Raw genomic sequence first — 18,167 nt, 5'->3', positions numbered from 1 at the left:
TCTGAACTGCGGAGGTGGAGGAAGGTAGAAGCCAGCAGAGCCATCCATCTCAGATGTGGGGCCATAGGTTAAGAAGCCCCGGCCACGCTTGCTCTCCAGTTCTTCCCTCTCCCATGTTAGACCCACTGAGGGGAAAGCAAAAGGTTCATGGTATCTGTGTGTTCATGTTCATATGTGTCTGTCTGCTCACATGTTCATATATGAGCAGGAGCATGTATGAATTTCTAAGTGTGCATACAAGTATTTGTGTATATTGGTTCCTTGCATATTTGTGTGTTTATTAAGTGTGTTTCTGTACGATTGTATGTATAAGCTGGAAAGCATGCATATATGCTCCTATATGCATACCTGCACATATGTGTACGTGTGTGAAATTAGAAATGTGTTTATATTCATATGTGCACATGTCTGTCCTCATGGGCAAGAATGTGCACACAGCAGTGCATGTGTATGTGGGTTAATGAGTGTGAGAGTGAATGTGCACATGTGAATGTGTGTGTGTACATGTGTGTGTGCACAGGCAAGCATAAAGCAGAATCACTGTGTCATGAACTTTACCTTCTTGATGGAACTCACCAGCGCAGAGCTAATTTGCCATTTGCCTGCGTGGCTCCGGCGCAGCCTGCGGTCTGACCCCCTTTCCACCCTTTCTCCTTTCAGGAACGGCCTCTGATCACCCCTCGGTGACCACAGCAACAAGTCCTGCTGTCTTCAATGGCAAGGATTCCCCCAAGCACCCCCAGCTGGCGAAGAATAGCCTGTCTGTCTTGCCACGTCCCTCAGCCTTAGGTAGTGCTGCTTATCCTGGGGGTGCTGGGGCCCTTCTTTTCTCTGGTCCTGGGCCAGAGGGGACACGGGAGCTACAGGCCTAGGGCCATGAAGCCTCCTGGGTCTAACGTTGCCTTGGCGAGCATCAGGACAGGCGTCACATGTCCTCCAGTCTGCTGGGTGCTGTGTGGGTCACGTGACAGAGGCGGCATGTGTGCTGAGAGGCAGTGAGGGTTCTGTGCTGATGGCAGGCAGGTGACCTCTTTTGAAGTAGGTGTCAGGACGATTGGGGAAAAATGGATGTCAGAGCAGATGAGAATGAATTCAGAGGCCAGCTCTGCCGTAAAAGCCCCAGGACCTTGCAGCTCTTCAGCAGTCCCTCTGGGGGGTTAGTATGGCACCTTGAGGACAGTGAGGGGACCTCCAGCATCTGCATGGAGTCGCCGCACATCTGGGAGCTCATCAGTTGATACTGGCAATTGTGGTCAGCATCAGCCCAGCACTGAAGCTTGCCTGCCCAGTTAATACCTGGGGGAGGTGATAAGTGAGTTTTAGAGACCTGTGGGAGGTAGGAGGCAAAGAGACTTGGGGACTGCCTTCAGACTCCTGGCCCAGTGCTCTTTCTCCCACCATTGCTGCTCCTAAGAACAAGCCTTAGGAACAAGACTCCTCCGTACTCAAGTCTTCTTACAGCAAGTCTTCTCTTCTCCCCTTCCCTTCCTACTTTGCCCCTCCCTCTTTCCCTGCCCTGGGAACATGACTGAGCTGGAGCTTGGGCCCAAGACACTAAATTGAAAAGGCTCTTAGAGAATGTCCATCCTGGTCATGGAGCTGCAGTTCATGGGTTGAGTGTGTTTGCTTGGGTTTTATTTTCAGCTTCGAGGAAGAAACTGAGGCCCAGAGAGGCACCCTGGGCTCGCCAGAAGGCTTCTCTGGCCAAAATATGTAGACGGTATAACCATTTGCTAAAAAAGCAACTCCCCTGTCCCCATGAACCCAAGCTCTTCAGTCTTGAGTAGCTTCCACATTCTGGAGCCTTTATCACTCCCTACCCTACCCCCGAGACCTGCACCTTCCTCCATGGCTGTTTCTTCTCCAGGTGCTGAATGCAGGGCAGCCACATGACCAGAAGACTGGCTCTTGGTCATAAGGACAGGAGGCCCCTTGCCGTCCGTGGCTTCTTCTCTGACATTAGCTCTGTGACCCTTAGTGACCCACAACTCATATAACTAATGTAACAACTCAGCAGATCCTCTCAGCCTGGACCCCAGGCTTTAGCCTACAGAGGCTCCTTCAGGATTGGACTTGAACTTTCCAACCTTAGTTTGTGAAGTTGTATGTGTCTCTGTGTGGTGATCTTTAAGTTCCCTGATGGAGCCTCAAAGGCCTTCTGGAATCAGCCTGTTGAAACTCATTCTCCACCTTTAACTGTTCATATCCTTGGTGGCCTCACCATGATGTCCACACTCTGCCCCTGTTTCTGGTAGGTGCTCACCCTACCTCTGTTCAATGGCTTTCCAGAGCTCAGCTCAGGGCCATAGCCTTCTTTCCCACAAAAGAGTTCCTGGTGGGGTCCCATCTACCCACTGGGACCTTGCTTTGAAGGTACCTCAGAGTCCCCAGCACATGGCTGTGGTAGAGCCTGACAGAGAGAGGGCCTCACTGAGAGACCCTGGCTGACCTGGGTCACAGAGTTGAGCTCAGGCATGCATCAGAGCTATCATGCCTTCTCTGTCCTGGGGGCTGAGGGTGTGAGGGAGCAGACTGTCAAAGGCAGTGTGGAGGAAACTCCTTCCAATTGAGTGAGGCCTGGAACTCGCTGCTCTCAGTGACATGTTGCCTCCTGGTAGGTGATGGGAACTAGGAGCCTTGTCTCACAGGCATGGGCGGGCTGGTACTCCCAAGCAGAGGGGGAAAGGAAGCTAAAAGTGCTGAATTACCTCCTCAGAAATGCCAAATGGGGTTCTCTCTAGAGACAGAGGAATAATCGGTTCACCCCGGCTCCTGATGTTTTGAGAGCAATCACTGGGGTAGAGTCCCAGTAGAGGCATTTCCAGTTGACCTTCTTAAGGAGAGGGATGCCAGTATCCTCTCTGGGGTCCTCAGCTCCAGCCTTGCCCTCCAGTAGCTCAGGAGCAATCCCTACAGGAGCTGGGTCCTCTCTTCAAGAAGTTCTTCCTCTGCTCCTGGGGTCCGTGCTTGGTGAGCTAGGCACCTGGTGCAGAGGTGAGAGTCCTGCTCATGAGGGCAAAGAAGCCTGCTGGTTTGAGAGCTCCTTGTAGGCAAAGTACTTCATGTCCTTGTACCTTTGTGTTCGTTTGCTTACCACTGAGATGAGGTAGTGTTTGGTGTTTCTTTCAAGGGACTCTACAGCGGTCATTCTCAAACTGCTGCAGGCACAAGTGACAGGCCATGTGCTCTTATTGTCACACCAGAGGCCCCGCGTGGTGGCTCTGGTCGGACGCTGGGAAGGGACAGCTTTGATGAGCACCTGCCAGGTCCATGTATATTCTCTGCCTAGGCTGAGGGAGACATTACTTTCAGCTCGTCCTTTCGGTCTCCACTCTGGCTCTGGCATCACCCAGGAGCCCCAAGTATCAGGATGACTCACTCCCCACATGCCAGGCTTCTTGAGTTCCTAGGAATAGGCTTGTGTTCAGACAGAGGTTTTTGCTTGTTTTGTTTTTAAAGTCAGTGTCTCACCAGGTAGCCCTGGCTCTGGCCTGGAACTTGCTATGTAGACCAGGCTAGCCTAGAGTGGGCAGGGATGACCCAAAAGCAACAGTGGGTTCAGCTTCTGGTCTTGCTTTTGAAGGTTTGAAATCAGCTTTCCTGGCTGGGTGGAGGTGAGGGTGAGGTTGGAGGGCAGGAAGGGGGTGTGCAGGTGGATCGGCACTGCCCCCAAGTGGCCAAACTGTTGAACTCTGGTAATGCGGTTGATGCCGGTGGCAGCACCGCTGAGTCCAAGCCCTGGCTGAGTGTTTCATTTCAGCGTTTTACTTATATTCTCTCTGCTTCTGACTAAGCCACTTTCACAGTAGAATTTATTATTATTATTATTTTATTTTATTTTATTTTTTTAAGAAAAGAACTCAAACTTAGAGAGATGTAGCCTAAACACCACCCTGGAGTGAAACATTTATAAAAATCAACAGGATGTTTACTTTTGCCTAGATACTTGACTAGAGGCTTAAAATCCAAGGGTTGTGGATGTACCTCAGTAGTACATTGTAGTTACTACCTCAGTAGTAACCAACCGCATTGCCTCTTGGAAGCCAGCACATGCGTGAATATTTTCCTAGTATATACAAGGTCCTGGATTTGAGCCACACCTCTCTAAACAAAACAAAGCCTGCTCTCCAAGGCAGGGGAGGATGTTATTGACACCAGTTTCCAATGGTGGCCTAACCCATGCTCTGAATATTGTCTAGGTATCTTGCCAAACTCTGGGCCCCCCAAGAAACGGCACAAGGGGTGGTCCCCAGAGTCTAAATCGACCACGGATGGTGGCTTCCCTCAGGGTGCTGGCAACAGAGCTAAGCATGGTGAGTGGCTAGGGTCTTGCTTAGACCTCAAAGGTGGGTGCCACTGGTGGTGGCCTGCTGGTGTGTGCACGTGTGCACACGTGGGTGGGCAGATGAATGAGGGGCTCTGGGCAGCTGGGCTCTGGCATAGTGGAGGGACTCTTCTCATGTGTCTGCTGCTCCCTGAAGTCTACACTCTCACAATGCTTCCGTATCAGTCCCCTGATCTGGCAAGGTCTCTGAGCAGCTTCTCTGCCGTTGGAGGAGACCGTCTATTGGTGGGAAAGGTGGAGCTGAGCAGGCTTGCTGTTTTGTAGGTATGGAGGTGGGCCAGGCAGCCATTTTGTGAGGTGGGTGTACATCGGGTGGGCTAGGGACAGATGCCTTATTTGCTATGTTTTACTAATGTATTTATTGTGTTCCTAGAAGGTACCAGCATGCCCTGCGTGCCCCAGCCTGGCTTGGTGGGGCCAGCGTCAGCCACTTTCCCATTGGTGGCCTCCGGTGAACCAGTATCCGTTCCCGACAACTTGCTGAAAATATGCAAGGCCAAGCCAGTGATATTTAAAGGCAAGTCCAGCTGTGCATCCAGCTGTGGAGGTGCAGAAACATGCAAGGGATCCCACACAAAACTGTGACCTCATCTCAGTCCAACTCCACAGAGGCATCCTCCCAAGACAAAAAAAAAAAAAAAAAAAAAAAAGCTCTCCAGGGCAATGAACAGATGACGTGGGCCCAGTCTCTAGAGCACTGAGGACAGACGGTGTCAGTTTGTCCCAGCAGGCGTGGTGATACTACCCCATGACACTCGTTTGCTTGTTTGGTGTCCTTTCCTTCCTTCACCCCCTGTTTCACAGAACCTGCTACAGTTACTTGGCTAGTGCCCCAGGGACTGGGGAGATGGGCAGAGCAACCCACAGCTTGTTCCACTGTCACCCAAAGCCACTAGTTCTTTTGGACCATGCACTTCACCACGCTCACGGCTACAGAAGCATTAAATAAGATGTGGTTTAATCTCCTCTGTGTGGTGGCTAGCGTGTGTCACGTGGAGGTAGTAGCGTTGTAGCCCAGCTGAAGAAATCCTTTTGTGGTGAGCTGGAGACTTTGAAACGGGGAGCTGTGTGCAGGCTCAGCAAGCAGTGCCTGAGATGCGGAGGTATGCAGGGCCGTATGTATCTGCTTCCTTAACTGTACATTTGACGCCCCGTTTATAGGAAGAGAGGTGGGAACGTGGCAGAAAAATGCCAGAGGCGGCAATTGGTCACTGGGACAGGGCATTGCCTTCTTTCCTAAAATAAACCAGGGCCGCCAAACTCAGGAGTGAAAACAACACAATGTTCAGAAGCGAGAGTACAAATCTGATCTTCAGTGCCTTGACCTTCTCCATCAAGCTGCAAATTCTTTCATGCTGTTCTGTGGGTGAGAAGGCTGAGAACACAGAGCTGGGGACAGGCTGCGGGATGCATCCTAGGAGGGAGCCCTGCAGGCCTGCACTGCACACTGAGTGAGCTCAGCTGAAAGATCCTCTTCTGTGCTCACTTACAATCCTTTCCTTGGCCCCCACCTAGGCTTCCGGGTCCAGACAGGAGTTCTGTAACTTAGCTTTCGTGTGGTTCTCAGGGCAGCTTCCAGGAGCCAGCCCCTTGCATGACAGGCATGGCACCTCTTTTGTTAAAGTAACCAACCGCATTGCCTCTTGGAAGCCAGCACATGCATGAACAGTGCTGTCCAGCTGTTCCTACACCCCAGCATCTGAGGGGAGTGAAGAGAGGTGCACATTCACAGCCCTGCCCTACAGTCAGAACATGCCTAAACTGTGAACCTGGAGCCGTGGGTGGGACCAGCTCAGGTGTCTTAGCAAATCAGTCATACTCAAGAATAAGAAGCAGTGTTTCTCAAGAAGTGGCCCGTGGAGTCCCACGTGACTGAGTGTGGCCCAGTCTGAGCATGGCTCTACATAGGGAGGTCCACTGTTATTTTGGTAACAGAGAACATTCATTCTCACCATGCGCTGAACATTTAACATCTCTCCATTGCGCAAAGGTCAAGTTCTTGCCTAGGGTCATGTAGCTAATGATGGCCAAGAAGGGATCAGACCCCTGCTTGGACAGTTGTACCCCAAGAGCTGTCATTAGAACAAGCCTAACACCCACTCCAGCATCTCAGAAGCTCTTTCACTTTCTAGATCTTTGGGTCTAGACACCGACCTGCTTTGCTAACTCTGGTAGCTATAGAGCCTCAGGAAGGTATAAAGCTTGGCATTGGGGTCACAAGTCAAGTGAATAGTTCCCACTGCTACATACACCAGGCGTTTCAAAGGTCATCGCTGTTCAGGTTAGGGTAAGCTTCTTTTATTTGGGCTTGAACTTGCTCAACTGTGAAATAAGGGGTTTGGACACAATAAACAAGCAAATGCCCTGTCTCTGGCTGGATATGGCAGATGACATTTCTGTTCCAGGTTCCAGGAGGTCAGAGCAAGTGTACCAGGTCAGCAAGGGCCGTAGAAGGTTTGAGATTTCTCAGAAAAGGGACCCTTCAGAGACTCAGGGAGCTTTCCTGGCTCTTAGGCTCAGAGGGTATGGCAATGGCGCCCCACCAAGGCTGAGCCCCAGACCAGTGCTGAGTGGCTGCTTTCTTCTCCCCTAGGCCATGGGAACTTCCCCTATCTCTGTGGAAACCTGAATGATGTGGTCATCAGCCCCCTGCTGTACACCTGCTACCAGAACTCGCAGTCGCTTTCCCGGGCCTATGAGCAGCACGGCGCCTCCACCATGCAGCCCATATCAGAGGAGACACAGCTGTTGCTGACCGTCTACTACCTCGTCCAGCTGGGTGAGCCCTCGTGCAGCTGTGGGCTAGGGCGGACGCTTACCCGGAGGACCAATAGACTTAGGAGGCCAGAGAGGAGTATGAAGACCATGTTACCCCTAACCTTCCTATGGAGGGGCCAGCAAATGGAAGGGGGGTAATCACTCACTCACCTGCCACTCCACACACAAAGACACAGGCAGTGAAGCCCACACTCTGACCCCAGGCAGGGTCAGCTCAACCAGAGGAGAGAAGCAAGAGGCGAGAGATTTCTCAGAAAAGGGACCCTTGAGAGGTGGGTGGGCATGTGGCGTCCATTTAGGGTCATTAAGAAAGGTCCCTGAGTAGAGACTTGACCATCAGGGGAACAACCTTATAGAGAGCTGAGGAGAGAGTGCAGGTTGGGGGGGGGTTAGAGCACGGTGGGGGGTAGTGTATGTGGGAGCACAGGTGAAGGGTGTGTGTGTGGTAGCACAGGTGGGAGATGACTGGGTATGAGGGAGTACAGCAGGTGTGTATGTAGGGGGGGTTGGTGGGTGGGTGGAACAGGTGAGTGGCAAGAATAAGTGAGAAATGTGTTGGTAACTTCTGGTTGCGTTGCTCTCAAGGCCAGCTGCCCTGTGGAGGGAGCACTCTCGAGTCCCACAGAAGCTGAGGCCAAAGCTATAAATTCAGGAAATGTGGGCTTGGTATAGTCTATGTGAAAGTGTCTAGGCCAGCAATGGCCCACTGTGAGCAGTGGGTGGTGGACAGTGAGGGGCTCAGGCTTGATCCTCAATACCCAGGTAGTCAGAGGCTCAGTGGCTGAGGAGGCTCAGGATGTAAGTATGGGATGGTCAAGGTTCTGACAGACCCAGTGTCAGGTCTCCTTGAGGCTCCTGCTCAAGGTCCACATACCTATCAATGGGCACAGCTTCACCAGGATCCAGCCTCGCCCTTTCCCCATCACCACCCTCCCCATCACTAACGTCTCTTGCCTCTCGCTCTCCATGTCTGTGAGAACTGTGGACCAGATCACATCTCTTTCCTTGGGGCTCACTGGCAATTTCCAATCAGGCTAAATAGACATCCGTTCCCAGGCCTGGTGGTGGCATGTCCCACTCTGCTGCAGCTGTTGTCTCCTGAGTAGTGTTGGTCCTGCTGGAGCATCATGGACCTATGAAATGCTCTAGTCTAGGACATCTGTGTACCTTGCCCCTTCTTGTCATTTGAGTCTTGACCCATGTGCAACCTCCTCAGAGAGGCCTTGCTGACTCAATCTGGACAGCTCCCCACCCCTGGGACCTCTGGCCTCTGTCCAGGGCTCTATCATGGGCTGCTGTGTTTACCTGAGCATCCTTGGTTAGGATGCATGAGCTGCAGGACCAAGAATGCTGGTCTGCTGCTTGATGTGTGGGTGCAGCTTCAGCAGGGCTAACTTGGTGCATACTGAGGGTGGGTTTGGGGGAATGGATTAGGTGGATACAGAGGTCACTAAAGGGAAGTGTGTCAAGGCCAAGGGCTGAGCACCTGTCAATGTGGCTGGGAGTAGAAAGCCAGGACACTGCTGATTAACTTGTACCCATATGGACGGGTAGCCACCTTGATAAAGGTTATAGGAGGAAGACAGTGCCAAAAGCCATATGAGAGCAGGTCAGAGAGAAGAGAGGCAAAGAAACTAGCATAGGGAGTATAGGCCACCTCTAAGGGAGCTTGGCCTAGAGGTGGTGGCTCTTGAGAGAGACGTGGGCTCAAGGGAGAGTTCTTAGAGACAAGGGTGTAACAGCTAATCTGCCAATTCTAATCTGACTACCTAATTCAAATAGCTAGTCACAATCAGAACTGTCGACTAAAATCAAAACAACAGGACCAGTGAGATGGCTCAGGAGTCAGGGTGCTTGCCGCCAACCCTAAAGATGAGTTTGAGCCTGGAACCTACATGGTGGAAAGAGAGAATGCTGAATTCTGACTGCCACACGGTGTTCTGTGGCATACATGAGAAATAAGTACGAAAATAAATGAAGTTATAAGCCCATCTAATTAAACTCTGGGACAGTTCTGAGCTGCTAGTACAGGTTGGAAAGTTGTGATAGGCTTGGCCAGCCTTTTGATGTTTGCAGCACAACATTGTCAGCGACAGAGTTCACACTTGAACTCCATGGTGTTTTAGGGAAGTTTATGATATTTGTGCTAAGCTATGTTCACTGCTGTCCTGTGGGCAGGGCAGCCAAGGTTCCATAGCTGGTGTGGGGACAGCTTGGTGGAAGTCTAACGACCTCTCTTCTAGCTCCTCGAAGGCAATATCAGACTAGAATACCCAGATAATTCACAAAGGAAAACACTTACGGGGGCTTTTAAAACATGCTTGACCTCACCAGTCATTGAAGACGGACATGTGAGCAATGAGTCATTTTTCTCTCAGTACCCAAGAGATGGTACCCACTGATGCTGAGGGTAATGGACCAAAATTACCACACCAGTCATGCTGGAGGGAGTGACTGTTGAGATTTCAAGCCTAGGCCTTCTTTTGCTGTGATTAAACAAACAAACAAACAAACACCCTCCATGACCAAAAGCAACATGGGGAGGAAAGAGTTCACTGAGGGAAGTCAGGACAGGAACTCAAACAGGGCAGGAACTGGTGCAGAGGCCACAAAAGATAGCTGCTTACTGCCTTGCCCAGCTTTTTTTTTTTTCTTTTCCTTTCCTTTTCTTTCTTTCTTTCTTTCTTTCTTTCTTTCTTTCTTTCTTTCTTTCTTTCTTTCTTTCTTTCTTCCTTCCTTCCTTCCTTCCTTCCTTCCTTCCTTCCTTTCTTTCTTTCTTTTTTTTTCCCTCTATTGCACAGCATTGGCTGGTTGTTTTATTGAAAATACAGAGAACACAGCTCCTGGCATACAGAACTCTCTTGGAGAGGTTTTTTTTTTTTCCTGTTGGTATAATGTTCTTGTGGAAGGTATACAATTTACCCTTGTTCATTCAAATGCTGATTTCTCTACCCCACTATCTGGTTTCAATCCAGCTTGCTTTCTTATACCACCTATGGCCACCTGCTTAGAGGAGCGCCATCTCCCATGAGCTGGACCATCTCACATCAACTGTTAGTCAAGAAAATTCACCACAGGCAGGCTTGCATAGCAAGCCTGGTGGTCATATTTTCTCAACTGAAGTTTCTTCTTCCCAAATGACTCTAGCTTGTGTTCAGCTGACATAAAACTACCCAGCCGGCCTTGGAAGTATCATGGTGTACCTAAAGGCAGGTACTCCAGAAATACCTATGGAGTAATACAGAGAAATACAGAGATCTACAGTAGGGACAAGGATGACCCCATGACCCCTCCACATCAGGGTCATTTACCCCCATCAGCAGTGCTGTGCAGGGAGACCATAAACACATGGAAACCTGTTTGCAGGGTTATGGTTAAGAATCAAGTTGAGTACCCAAGATCCTTATATACAGTAGATGGAGAGAAAGAGAACATGTTTTTCTTTGTGGTGGGATGGCGGGTTTGTGGCTGGTTTCATCTTATGCCCTCTATTCTCCAAGCCTTGGTGACTTGACATCACTGTTTCAGGTTGTGTGATCCTCTGCATTCTTGGATGCCCATGGCATTGGTGGCAAGCTGCCGGTGCATCTGCCCAGCAGGCGCTGATGCCATCTCTCCACTGCTACTGTGTCTTGCAGCTGCAGACCAGGTGCCGCTGATGGAGGACTTGGAGCAGATCTTCCTGCGCTCCTGGCGTGAATCACACCTGACAGAGATAAGACAGTACCAGCAGGCGCCTCCACAACCCTTCCCGCCAGCCACTAGCGCCACTGCCCCTGTGACTTCTGCACAGCTTCCCTGGCTGGCGGGCCTGGCAGCCAGCTCCTGCAACGACAGCGTGCATGTCATCGAGTGTGCTTACTCTCTGGCTGAGGGCCTCTCTGAGATGTTCCGGCTGCTCATTGAGGGTAAACTCTCCAAGACCAACTATGTAGTCATTATCTGCGCCTGCCGGAACGCCGCCATCGACTCCTGCATCGCCGTCACTGGTGAGCCCTGGCTATCCCTTGGCCAGTGGGAAAGCCATGTTATTGAGTGTTCAGTGTCTCACCCTGGTGGGTCCTCCTCTTTTGTCTTGGGGGCTCTGGGTTGTAGGGGCAGTCAGTACTTTTGTCCATGATGGTGGCTTTAGAAGGTAGCCTTGGTCTCAGCTGCTCATCCCTGAAAAACGTGCTTAGTTACAGACATCCCTGCCGTCTGTGGCTGGGTTAGCAGTGCCCGTTTGTTTGGTCCCTGAAGAGACTGGGCCCAGTTTTGGAGTCTGAATTGCCTTGGCTCCAAAATCTGGCTCCAAAATAATGCATTCATACCACCACTTTGGTCCCCAATTATTTAAGGACCAGACTGAGATAAAAACAAAAACAAAAACAAACAAACAAAAAAACCAATGATCTACTTTGTTAATTAAGTATTAAAAATTTCCCTGAAAGCCTACTGTGTGCAGCCATTGCTCCTGGGGCTGGGAGTCAAGATGGCATGCTTTTATTTTTTTAATGCTTTAATTTTAATTTATTTCTATTTTATGTGCATTGGTGTTTTGCCTGCATGTCTGTATGAGGATGTCAGATCTCCTGTAACTGAAGTTACAGACAATTGTGAGCTGCCATGTGGGTGCTGGGAATTAAACCCAGGTCCTCTGGAAGAGCAGCCAGTGTTCTTAACCACTGAGCCATCTCTCTAGCTTCTTTTTGTGGGAGGGGGGGTGCTATTTTAATGTTCACAAATGGTATATATTTTCAACCTGAAGTTCTTGTATCGCTTTTAATTAAAAGTGGACATTGTTCCTACACAGCATCTTGGTGGCCTCTTAACATTCTCTGTTCCTTAACTGACTGGCCTTTATTAATTAATTTTCTGGGTATGAGTCCCACTGTCTATAATAAGCCCATACTTCTGCAGTGTGCCTGGCACTATTGCTCATGAGGTTGGCACTGCCATTAGCCACTGGGACCAATGAGGATGGGTCTGGGAAGGCTAGGGGACTTACCTGTGCCACACAGCTGGTGGTGACATCCAGAGTGAGGCCCAGGGGTTTTCTCTAAGCAATCTTGGCCTCTGTATTAGCCCCTCTTGGTCAAGATGTTGCAAGCCTTGGACTCATTTCTTCTGCCGGCATGGTGCTGGGCTTGGGGCAGGTCAGACATCCTGTGTCTGAGAATTCATGAGGATTCTGTGCCGAGGGTCCAGCAACAGTGGCTCTTTGCCTTCCAGGGAAATACCAAGCCCGGATTCTCTCTGAGAGCCTCCTCAGCCCTGCAGAGTACCAGAGAGAAGTCCACTACGAGCTGGTCACTGGCAAAGTGGACTCGTTGGGCGCCTTTTTTAACAGCCTCTGTCCAGGTGAGCTTGTGAGTAGCAGGTGCAAGTGCACACAGAGAAGAAGTGAATGCGGTCGGGAGGTGGCTGGGGTCCCCTCAGCCCTGGGATCTGCCGCAGCCAAGCTCTTATGCCTGGGTCCCCCATTCTGCGCACTGACAAGTCCTCTGCCTCCTTTGTAGGGCAGTGCTTTTTGGCTGACTGTCTGTCTTCCTGCTCTGGCTGTAGAGGTCCATGGTCGTGCTTCCCGCCTGTTTGTCTGTCTGAGACAGGGTCGCCCTTTATACCTTTGACTAGCTTCAAATGTTCAGTACTCCTATCACATCTTCTGGTGCTGGCTCTCCCTGTGTTTTGTGCCCTTCTTCTGCCTTTCTCTCTGTGGCCTATTCAGTCACTCAGACCCCCAGTCCCGACCCGATCCCCAGCTTTCTGATCCCTCAGGACTCATTTAATGCCCTTCGAGAAAGCTCTATGGGCTAATCTTTGCCTGAGAAGGCTCAAGATGCCTCCCTTCACCCCCGACCTTAAGCACCCGATTTCTATCTTGTTCCACCACCTTTGGACACACCTTTGGGACAGGAAGACCAGGCCTTCTCCACACATTACTTCGGGCCAAGACCAGACACTGTAGCTGGTCCAGAGAGGGTTGCTGCCTTCCTCTGAGATGCGAAACCCACTTCTGTTCTCTGTTTTGGGCAGAGGGTGACATTGACATTTTGCTGGACAAATTTCACCAGGAAAATCAAGGCCATGTCTCTTCCTCCCTCACTGCTTCCTCTGCCAAGAAAACAGCCGTGCTGGATGCCAGTGGGGCTCCCGTGTGCACAAGTGAGTGGTGGGGGAAGGGCACAGGTAGGCACAGTAAATGACAGAAAAGGGGACAGCACAGGTGGGCTCAGTGAGTGGTGGAAGGGGTGGCTGCCATGTGCATAGATAATGATGGCTATGGCTGGTACTTAGGTGTGCACAGTGAGTGTTAGCGGGAGTATGCACAGGTATAGACAGTGAGTTCTCTCAGGTGTGGTCAGCAGGTAATGAGGAACCCTTCAGGGATGGGTCTAAACTCTACAGCACTTGTCCAGAAAATCTGAGACTTTTTTAAGCTTCTGAGGTGCACCCAGAAGGTAGGCTGTGCTCTTACCATTAAAATAGACCTACTGCCAGTTTTAAAATGTGATGTTTTGATGTGAGGCAATCTGTCCTCTCCTGATATTTCTTCCTGCCGATTCTTTTCCACCAGTACACTGTTGCAATTATTCGTTCAGATGAGGGCTTAAGGCACTGTGATCCTTTCTTTCCCTGTCAGGGAACACAGTGCCCCACCAGCTGGTGGAAGCTATAATTATGTGTCGCCTGAGTGTTTGCTGACTTTATTATCTGAGGAGGGAGGATGTCTGAGAGGCTGCCCCAGGGCCTGGCTGAGAGCATGTCCTGGATGAATATGACTGCATCTCTTTTCCCAGATTGCTTTGTGTGGCTAGGCCTTCCCTCCTGCACTCTGGGACTCAATCCATCTCTCTAGCTGAGGGTGGCAGCTGCCTGCTGTGCTCATCCGGGATCCCTCGGGGCTCTGGCTGCAGGTTACCATCCGGAGCCACGGGGCGTCCGGCCCTTTCAGCTGGCGGTGGCGCAGAAGCTCCTCTCCCACGTGTGCTCAATCGCAGATTCCAGCACCCAGAATCTGGACCTGGGGTCCTTCGAGAAGGTGGACTTTCTCATTTGCATTCCACCATCAGAGGTGACCTACCAGCAGACCGTGTTCCATGTCTGGCATTCAGGTAAGGGGGACTTTCAAGGAGGAGGTGTGAGGCCTGGGGAAGGAGCTTTGAACTGTCTGCTGTCACAGGTGGATGTTGTCGCCACGCTTTGCTGTGCCATAGATGGAGCAAGTATACTATTGTTGCCCATTTATTATAGACCATAAAACATGTCCAAAGACAGTGATTTTCTCAAGATGGAAGGTAGAACCAACAGTTGGCTTTTTTGCTATTCCTCCCTTCAGTTCTGTGACTGGCTGCTGCTAATTGGTGCTCACATAGCATGTCTTACCTCCTTACTGGCATGCTGCTGGGCCTACGGCTTAAAGCTGAGATAATTTTGTTAGGCGCTTGGGCATTTCCCATCCTTAGTCTTACCTGTTTGAGAGCTGTTGCTTTTGGAGCTTGCTTAGCTGGCACCCCTGGGAGGGGAAACTGTGCACATCGCCAGTCCTTTATCCAGCTCCCTGGGCTGAAGAGTCTGGAGGTACTCTCCTGCCCACGTATCTGAACTGTTGTCCTCTCCCATCAGGGCAGGCCACGTAGGCTGGCCCACAGTGTGTTGGTGGTGAATGAACCCAGGAGCTCCTGAGGTGTTCTGCTGTGTTACAGGGGTTCTGCAGGAGCTGGGCCTGGAGAAAGAGCCTGTGACCAAGCAGAGGGCAGAGCAACACGTTCTGAAGCTAGACACGGAGGCCCAGGCAAGATTTAAGGCCTTTCTGCAAAACTCCTTCCAGAACCCACATACGCTCTTTGTCCTCATCCACGACCACGCCCACTGGGATCTAGTGAGGTCAGACCTCCTGGTCTGTGACGGTGAAATGTTTCTCCTTGGGGATGAGGGCACAAGTCTTGAGCTAGCACTGGGGCTCTGTTTGTAAGCAGAGGATGTGGGCAGTTTTCAGCCCCCTAGAGCTGTGTGTCATCTCTGAGATGACTCAGTGCAATCTCCAAGGGCTAAGGGCTGAGAGCTGCAGAAGGGAGAGCACCGGGTGAAATCAGGAGCCAGGTCGGAGGTGGTGGAAGAGCCAGGCCTTTAGCCATGGCCTCTGAATGACAGCCGAGGCTGTGGGCTGCTGCCCTCCCCGCTACAGCTCTGTCTGGGCTAGGACTGTGGGTGGCATCTGGTTTGGTCCTTCCTGAAGGGTGGATGTTTTTACTTCCTTGAAATGAATCTCACCTAGATGTGTGTGAGGTTTGTCAGTTGGTTGGCCACCTTCAGGAGGTTGGCTTTGGAGCTGATCAGTTGGCTGTCGCCTCTGGTAGAGGTGAAGAAGGAAGTTCCTGGACCAGATCATAGAGCAAGGCTTTGATTCGCATGGATTGTAGCTGTTTAAGCCTGCCAGGGCCCAGGCACTTTACAGTCTAGAGTCTGCATGTGGGTTTGGAGGAATGGAGCATCTGGAAGCCATTGTCTCAGGTGGCTGCCTGGCACCCAGAAGATGAAGCATCGACTTCTTTATTCTATCTCATCGATTTAAGAGGGTGCCGACTGAGGCCATTGTCTTACAAAGAAAGCTCTGGCTAGGCCTGGCTGCCAAGACTTCGGATCCAAAAGGCTTCCTATTCCTATAAATGTTGTCTTCTAAAAAAATGTAGAATTTGTCCTGTTATGTTATCTTTGAACCATATCAAGACAGTGGGACTTCATCTGAGAGCTGGTCTCACGTAGCCTAAGCCACCCTTGAACTCGGTATATCACTAAGGGTGACCTTGAACTTCTGATCTTCCTGCCTCTACCTGCCAAGTGCTGGCATCGCATGTGTGCACCACCATGCCCTGTTTTACGTGGATCAAACAGGATCAAACCAGGGCTTTGCACATGGTAGGGAAATAAGCACTCCACCAGCCAATATCCTCTGCCAAGTCAGGAGGACAGTAAGAAGCTCATCCGTCTCCCTGTGTCTCCTCCCCCCCTCACTCACATCCCCGTCACCTTTTGACACCGAATTGCTGTTCTAGAGTAGATGCTGTATCATGCAATAAATCCACTACAGTTTCCTTCTTGATAGTTTTTCTATGTTGTTAGAGCCCCTGACAGATACCAAGTCTAATCACCTCCTTTGTTTTTCCTAGTTGTCAGCAGAGCTATAAGCTTCCATTGCTGGCGAGGCAGGGGAACTAGTTATTTCATCAGCTGCCTTCTTCTTGCAAGGCTATCAAACAGCGTTAGTGCTCCCGTCTGACGCTTCTTTCCTCTTCCCCCCTCCGCAGCGCTGTTCCTAACATCTACTCTCAGAGTGATCCGTCTGTGGGATTAGTGGACAGACTGCTCAACTGCAGAGAGGTGAAAGAGGCACCCAACATCGTGACCCTTCACGTGACCTCCTTCCCGTATGCGCTGCAGACACAGCACACCCTCATCAGCCCCTATAATGAAATCCACTGGCCCATCGCCTACAGCAATGTGAGTGCTTACTGTGTGGCGGTGTAGCCGGAGTGCTTAAGTTTAGAGGCGCCAGCTCAGTGGAAGCCGTGGCCAGCTGGGAGGGAGTGGGTTCTAGCTCCTTGGATCTTCGCTTTGGCCTGGGGTTAGAGTTAAAGCCTTTGTGGCTGTTTTTGGGGAAATGTTTGAAGCCCATCTGTGGGTTGTCCCATCTTAAATGTGTAGGCGGTACAGTTGGTTTGACATCCTCTTCAGGAACTGAAGCTCTGAATCTCAGAGCAACATTCCAAATGAGCATTTTCCTGGCACTGGGTAGAGACGTTGAAGATGGAGCCCTGGGAGATGGTAGTGGTTCAGGCTCCACGTGGAGTGGATTACTATGCAGCCACGTTCAAAGCATTCATCAAACTGAACTCACCCCCTTTATCCTGGGAGGCTTGTTTTAGCTGGCTGCCCGTTGTCATTTATAAAAGTAGATGCCCAGAGTTCTGGTAATTTGTGAATTCTGTGTGGCTGGATTCTAGCTGGGCATATAAGGAGTAAGTACCCTGGAACTCTGGACTTCTTCAGAATGCTTCAGTCATCCCATAAACTCCCAAGGATACGGATGTTTGGCTTCTATCCCAGGACGTCGGAATCAATGTTTCTTTGGCACTTCCCATGGACTCCGCTCTAGGTGCCTTGCAAAAGGGCCAGAGGATCTTCTGATTTACAGATGGCAAGAATGAAAAGAGAGGGGCAGGCCACCTGCATAGGACCACTGCTGGGGGATGACCAAGGGTTAGGCTCCTTGGCCACGGTGCTTACCCACTCTGCTGTTTGAAAGCAGAGCTTATGCCTTCGCATTTTGGACAACCTCTCCCAACTTTGCTTGGCTCAAAGGAGTTCCTGCATTCATTTGGAAAGAATTTTATGTCAACGGAAGGTACATTAGATAAGTTCACGTTCACCTCTTCGTTACCCCCAACCCTGAGGAGACTGGGGCCAAACGAGTGGAAACTCGACTGATGTGGACACTCCATCTTTGTTCTTTGCTCTAGGCCTGCAAAATGAGGCTTACGAAGTACCGCCCGTGGGACCACAGCATCAGTATTAGAGTCAGTGGTTCTCAACCTTCCTAATGCTGTGACTCCTTAATACAGTTCCTCATGACGTGGGGACCCCCAATGAAAAGATTATTCTGTTGCTACTTCATAACTCTAATTCAGATACAGTTATGAACCGTAATGTAAATGTGTGCTTTGCAGGATATCTGATACGTGACCCCTGTGAAAGAATCATCCACCCCACCCCCCAAAGGGGTTGAGAACCACTGGTTTAGATCAAGATGCCAATCAACAGTGTCCACAGACAGACCTGGTCTATGAACCCCGGACCTTCTGTGTGCATGTGATGCTTGACTGCCTGGTGTTTCTTCTGTTTTAGGGAGTGGATCTGTATCATGAGAGTAAGAAGTACTTCGGGCTGTCTGAGTTTATTGACTCCACCCTGTCAGGACACAGTCTCCCCTTGCTCCGGTATGACAGCTCCTTTGAGGCCATGGTTACTGCATTAGGGAAAAGGTACGTTTCTCTTCAAAGTGACT

At 50.6% G+C, this 18,167-nt stretch overlaps 1 protein-coding gene across 6 annotated transcripts in view; it reads left to right on the top strand.

Annotated features, from left to right (window-relative positions):
* Positions 1 to 18,167, top strand: part of Greb1 (growth regulating estrogen receptor binding 1) — a 67,176-nt gene that overhangs the window by 19,790 nt on the left and 29,219 nt on the right. For 4 of the 6 annotated variants that reach the window (XM_060366119.1, XM_021628301.2, XM_060366148.1 and 1 more), the window contains exons 6-16: positions 661 to 789; positions 4,200 to 4,313; positions 4,719 to 4,862; positions 6,939 to 7,124; positions 10,762 to 11,112; positions 12,335 to 12,463; positions 13,139 to 13,267; positions 14,020 to 14,217; positions 14,809 to 14,989; positions 16,411 to 16,603; positions 18,008 to 18,144. In XM_060366119.1, coding sequence (XP_060222102.1) covers positions 661 to 789; positions 4,200 to 4,313; positions 4,719 to 4,862; positions 6,939 to 7,124; positions 10,762 to 11,112; positions 12,335 to 12,463; positions 13,139 to 13,267; positions 14,020 to 14,217; positions 14,809 to 14,989; positions 16,411 to 16,603; positions 18,008 to 18,144 — 1,891 coding nt within the window. The remainder of the gene's footprint in view (positions 1 to 660; positions 790 to 4,199; positions 4,314 to 4,718; positions 4,863 to 6,938; positions 7,125 to 10,761; positions 11,113 to 12,334; positions 12,464 to 13,138; positions 13,268 to 14,019; positions 14,218 to 14,808; positions 14,990 to 16,410; positions 16,604 to 18,007; positions 18,145 to 18,167) is intronic. The other 2 variants (XM_060366136.1, XM_060366144.1) reach the window with 1 other exon arrangement.

Source organism: Meriones unguiculatus, chromosome 1, assembly GCF_030254825.1.
Source record: "Meriones unguiculatus strain TT.TT164.6M chromosome 1, Bangor_MerUng_6.1, whole genome shotgun sequence".
NCBI lineage: Eukaryota > Metazoa > Chordata > Mammalia > Rodentia > Muridae > Meriones > Meriones unguiculatus.
This window is presented reverse-complemented; position numbering and strand designations above follow the sequence as displayed.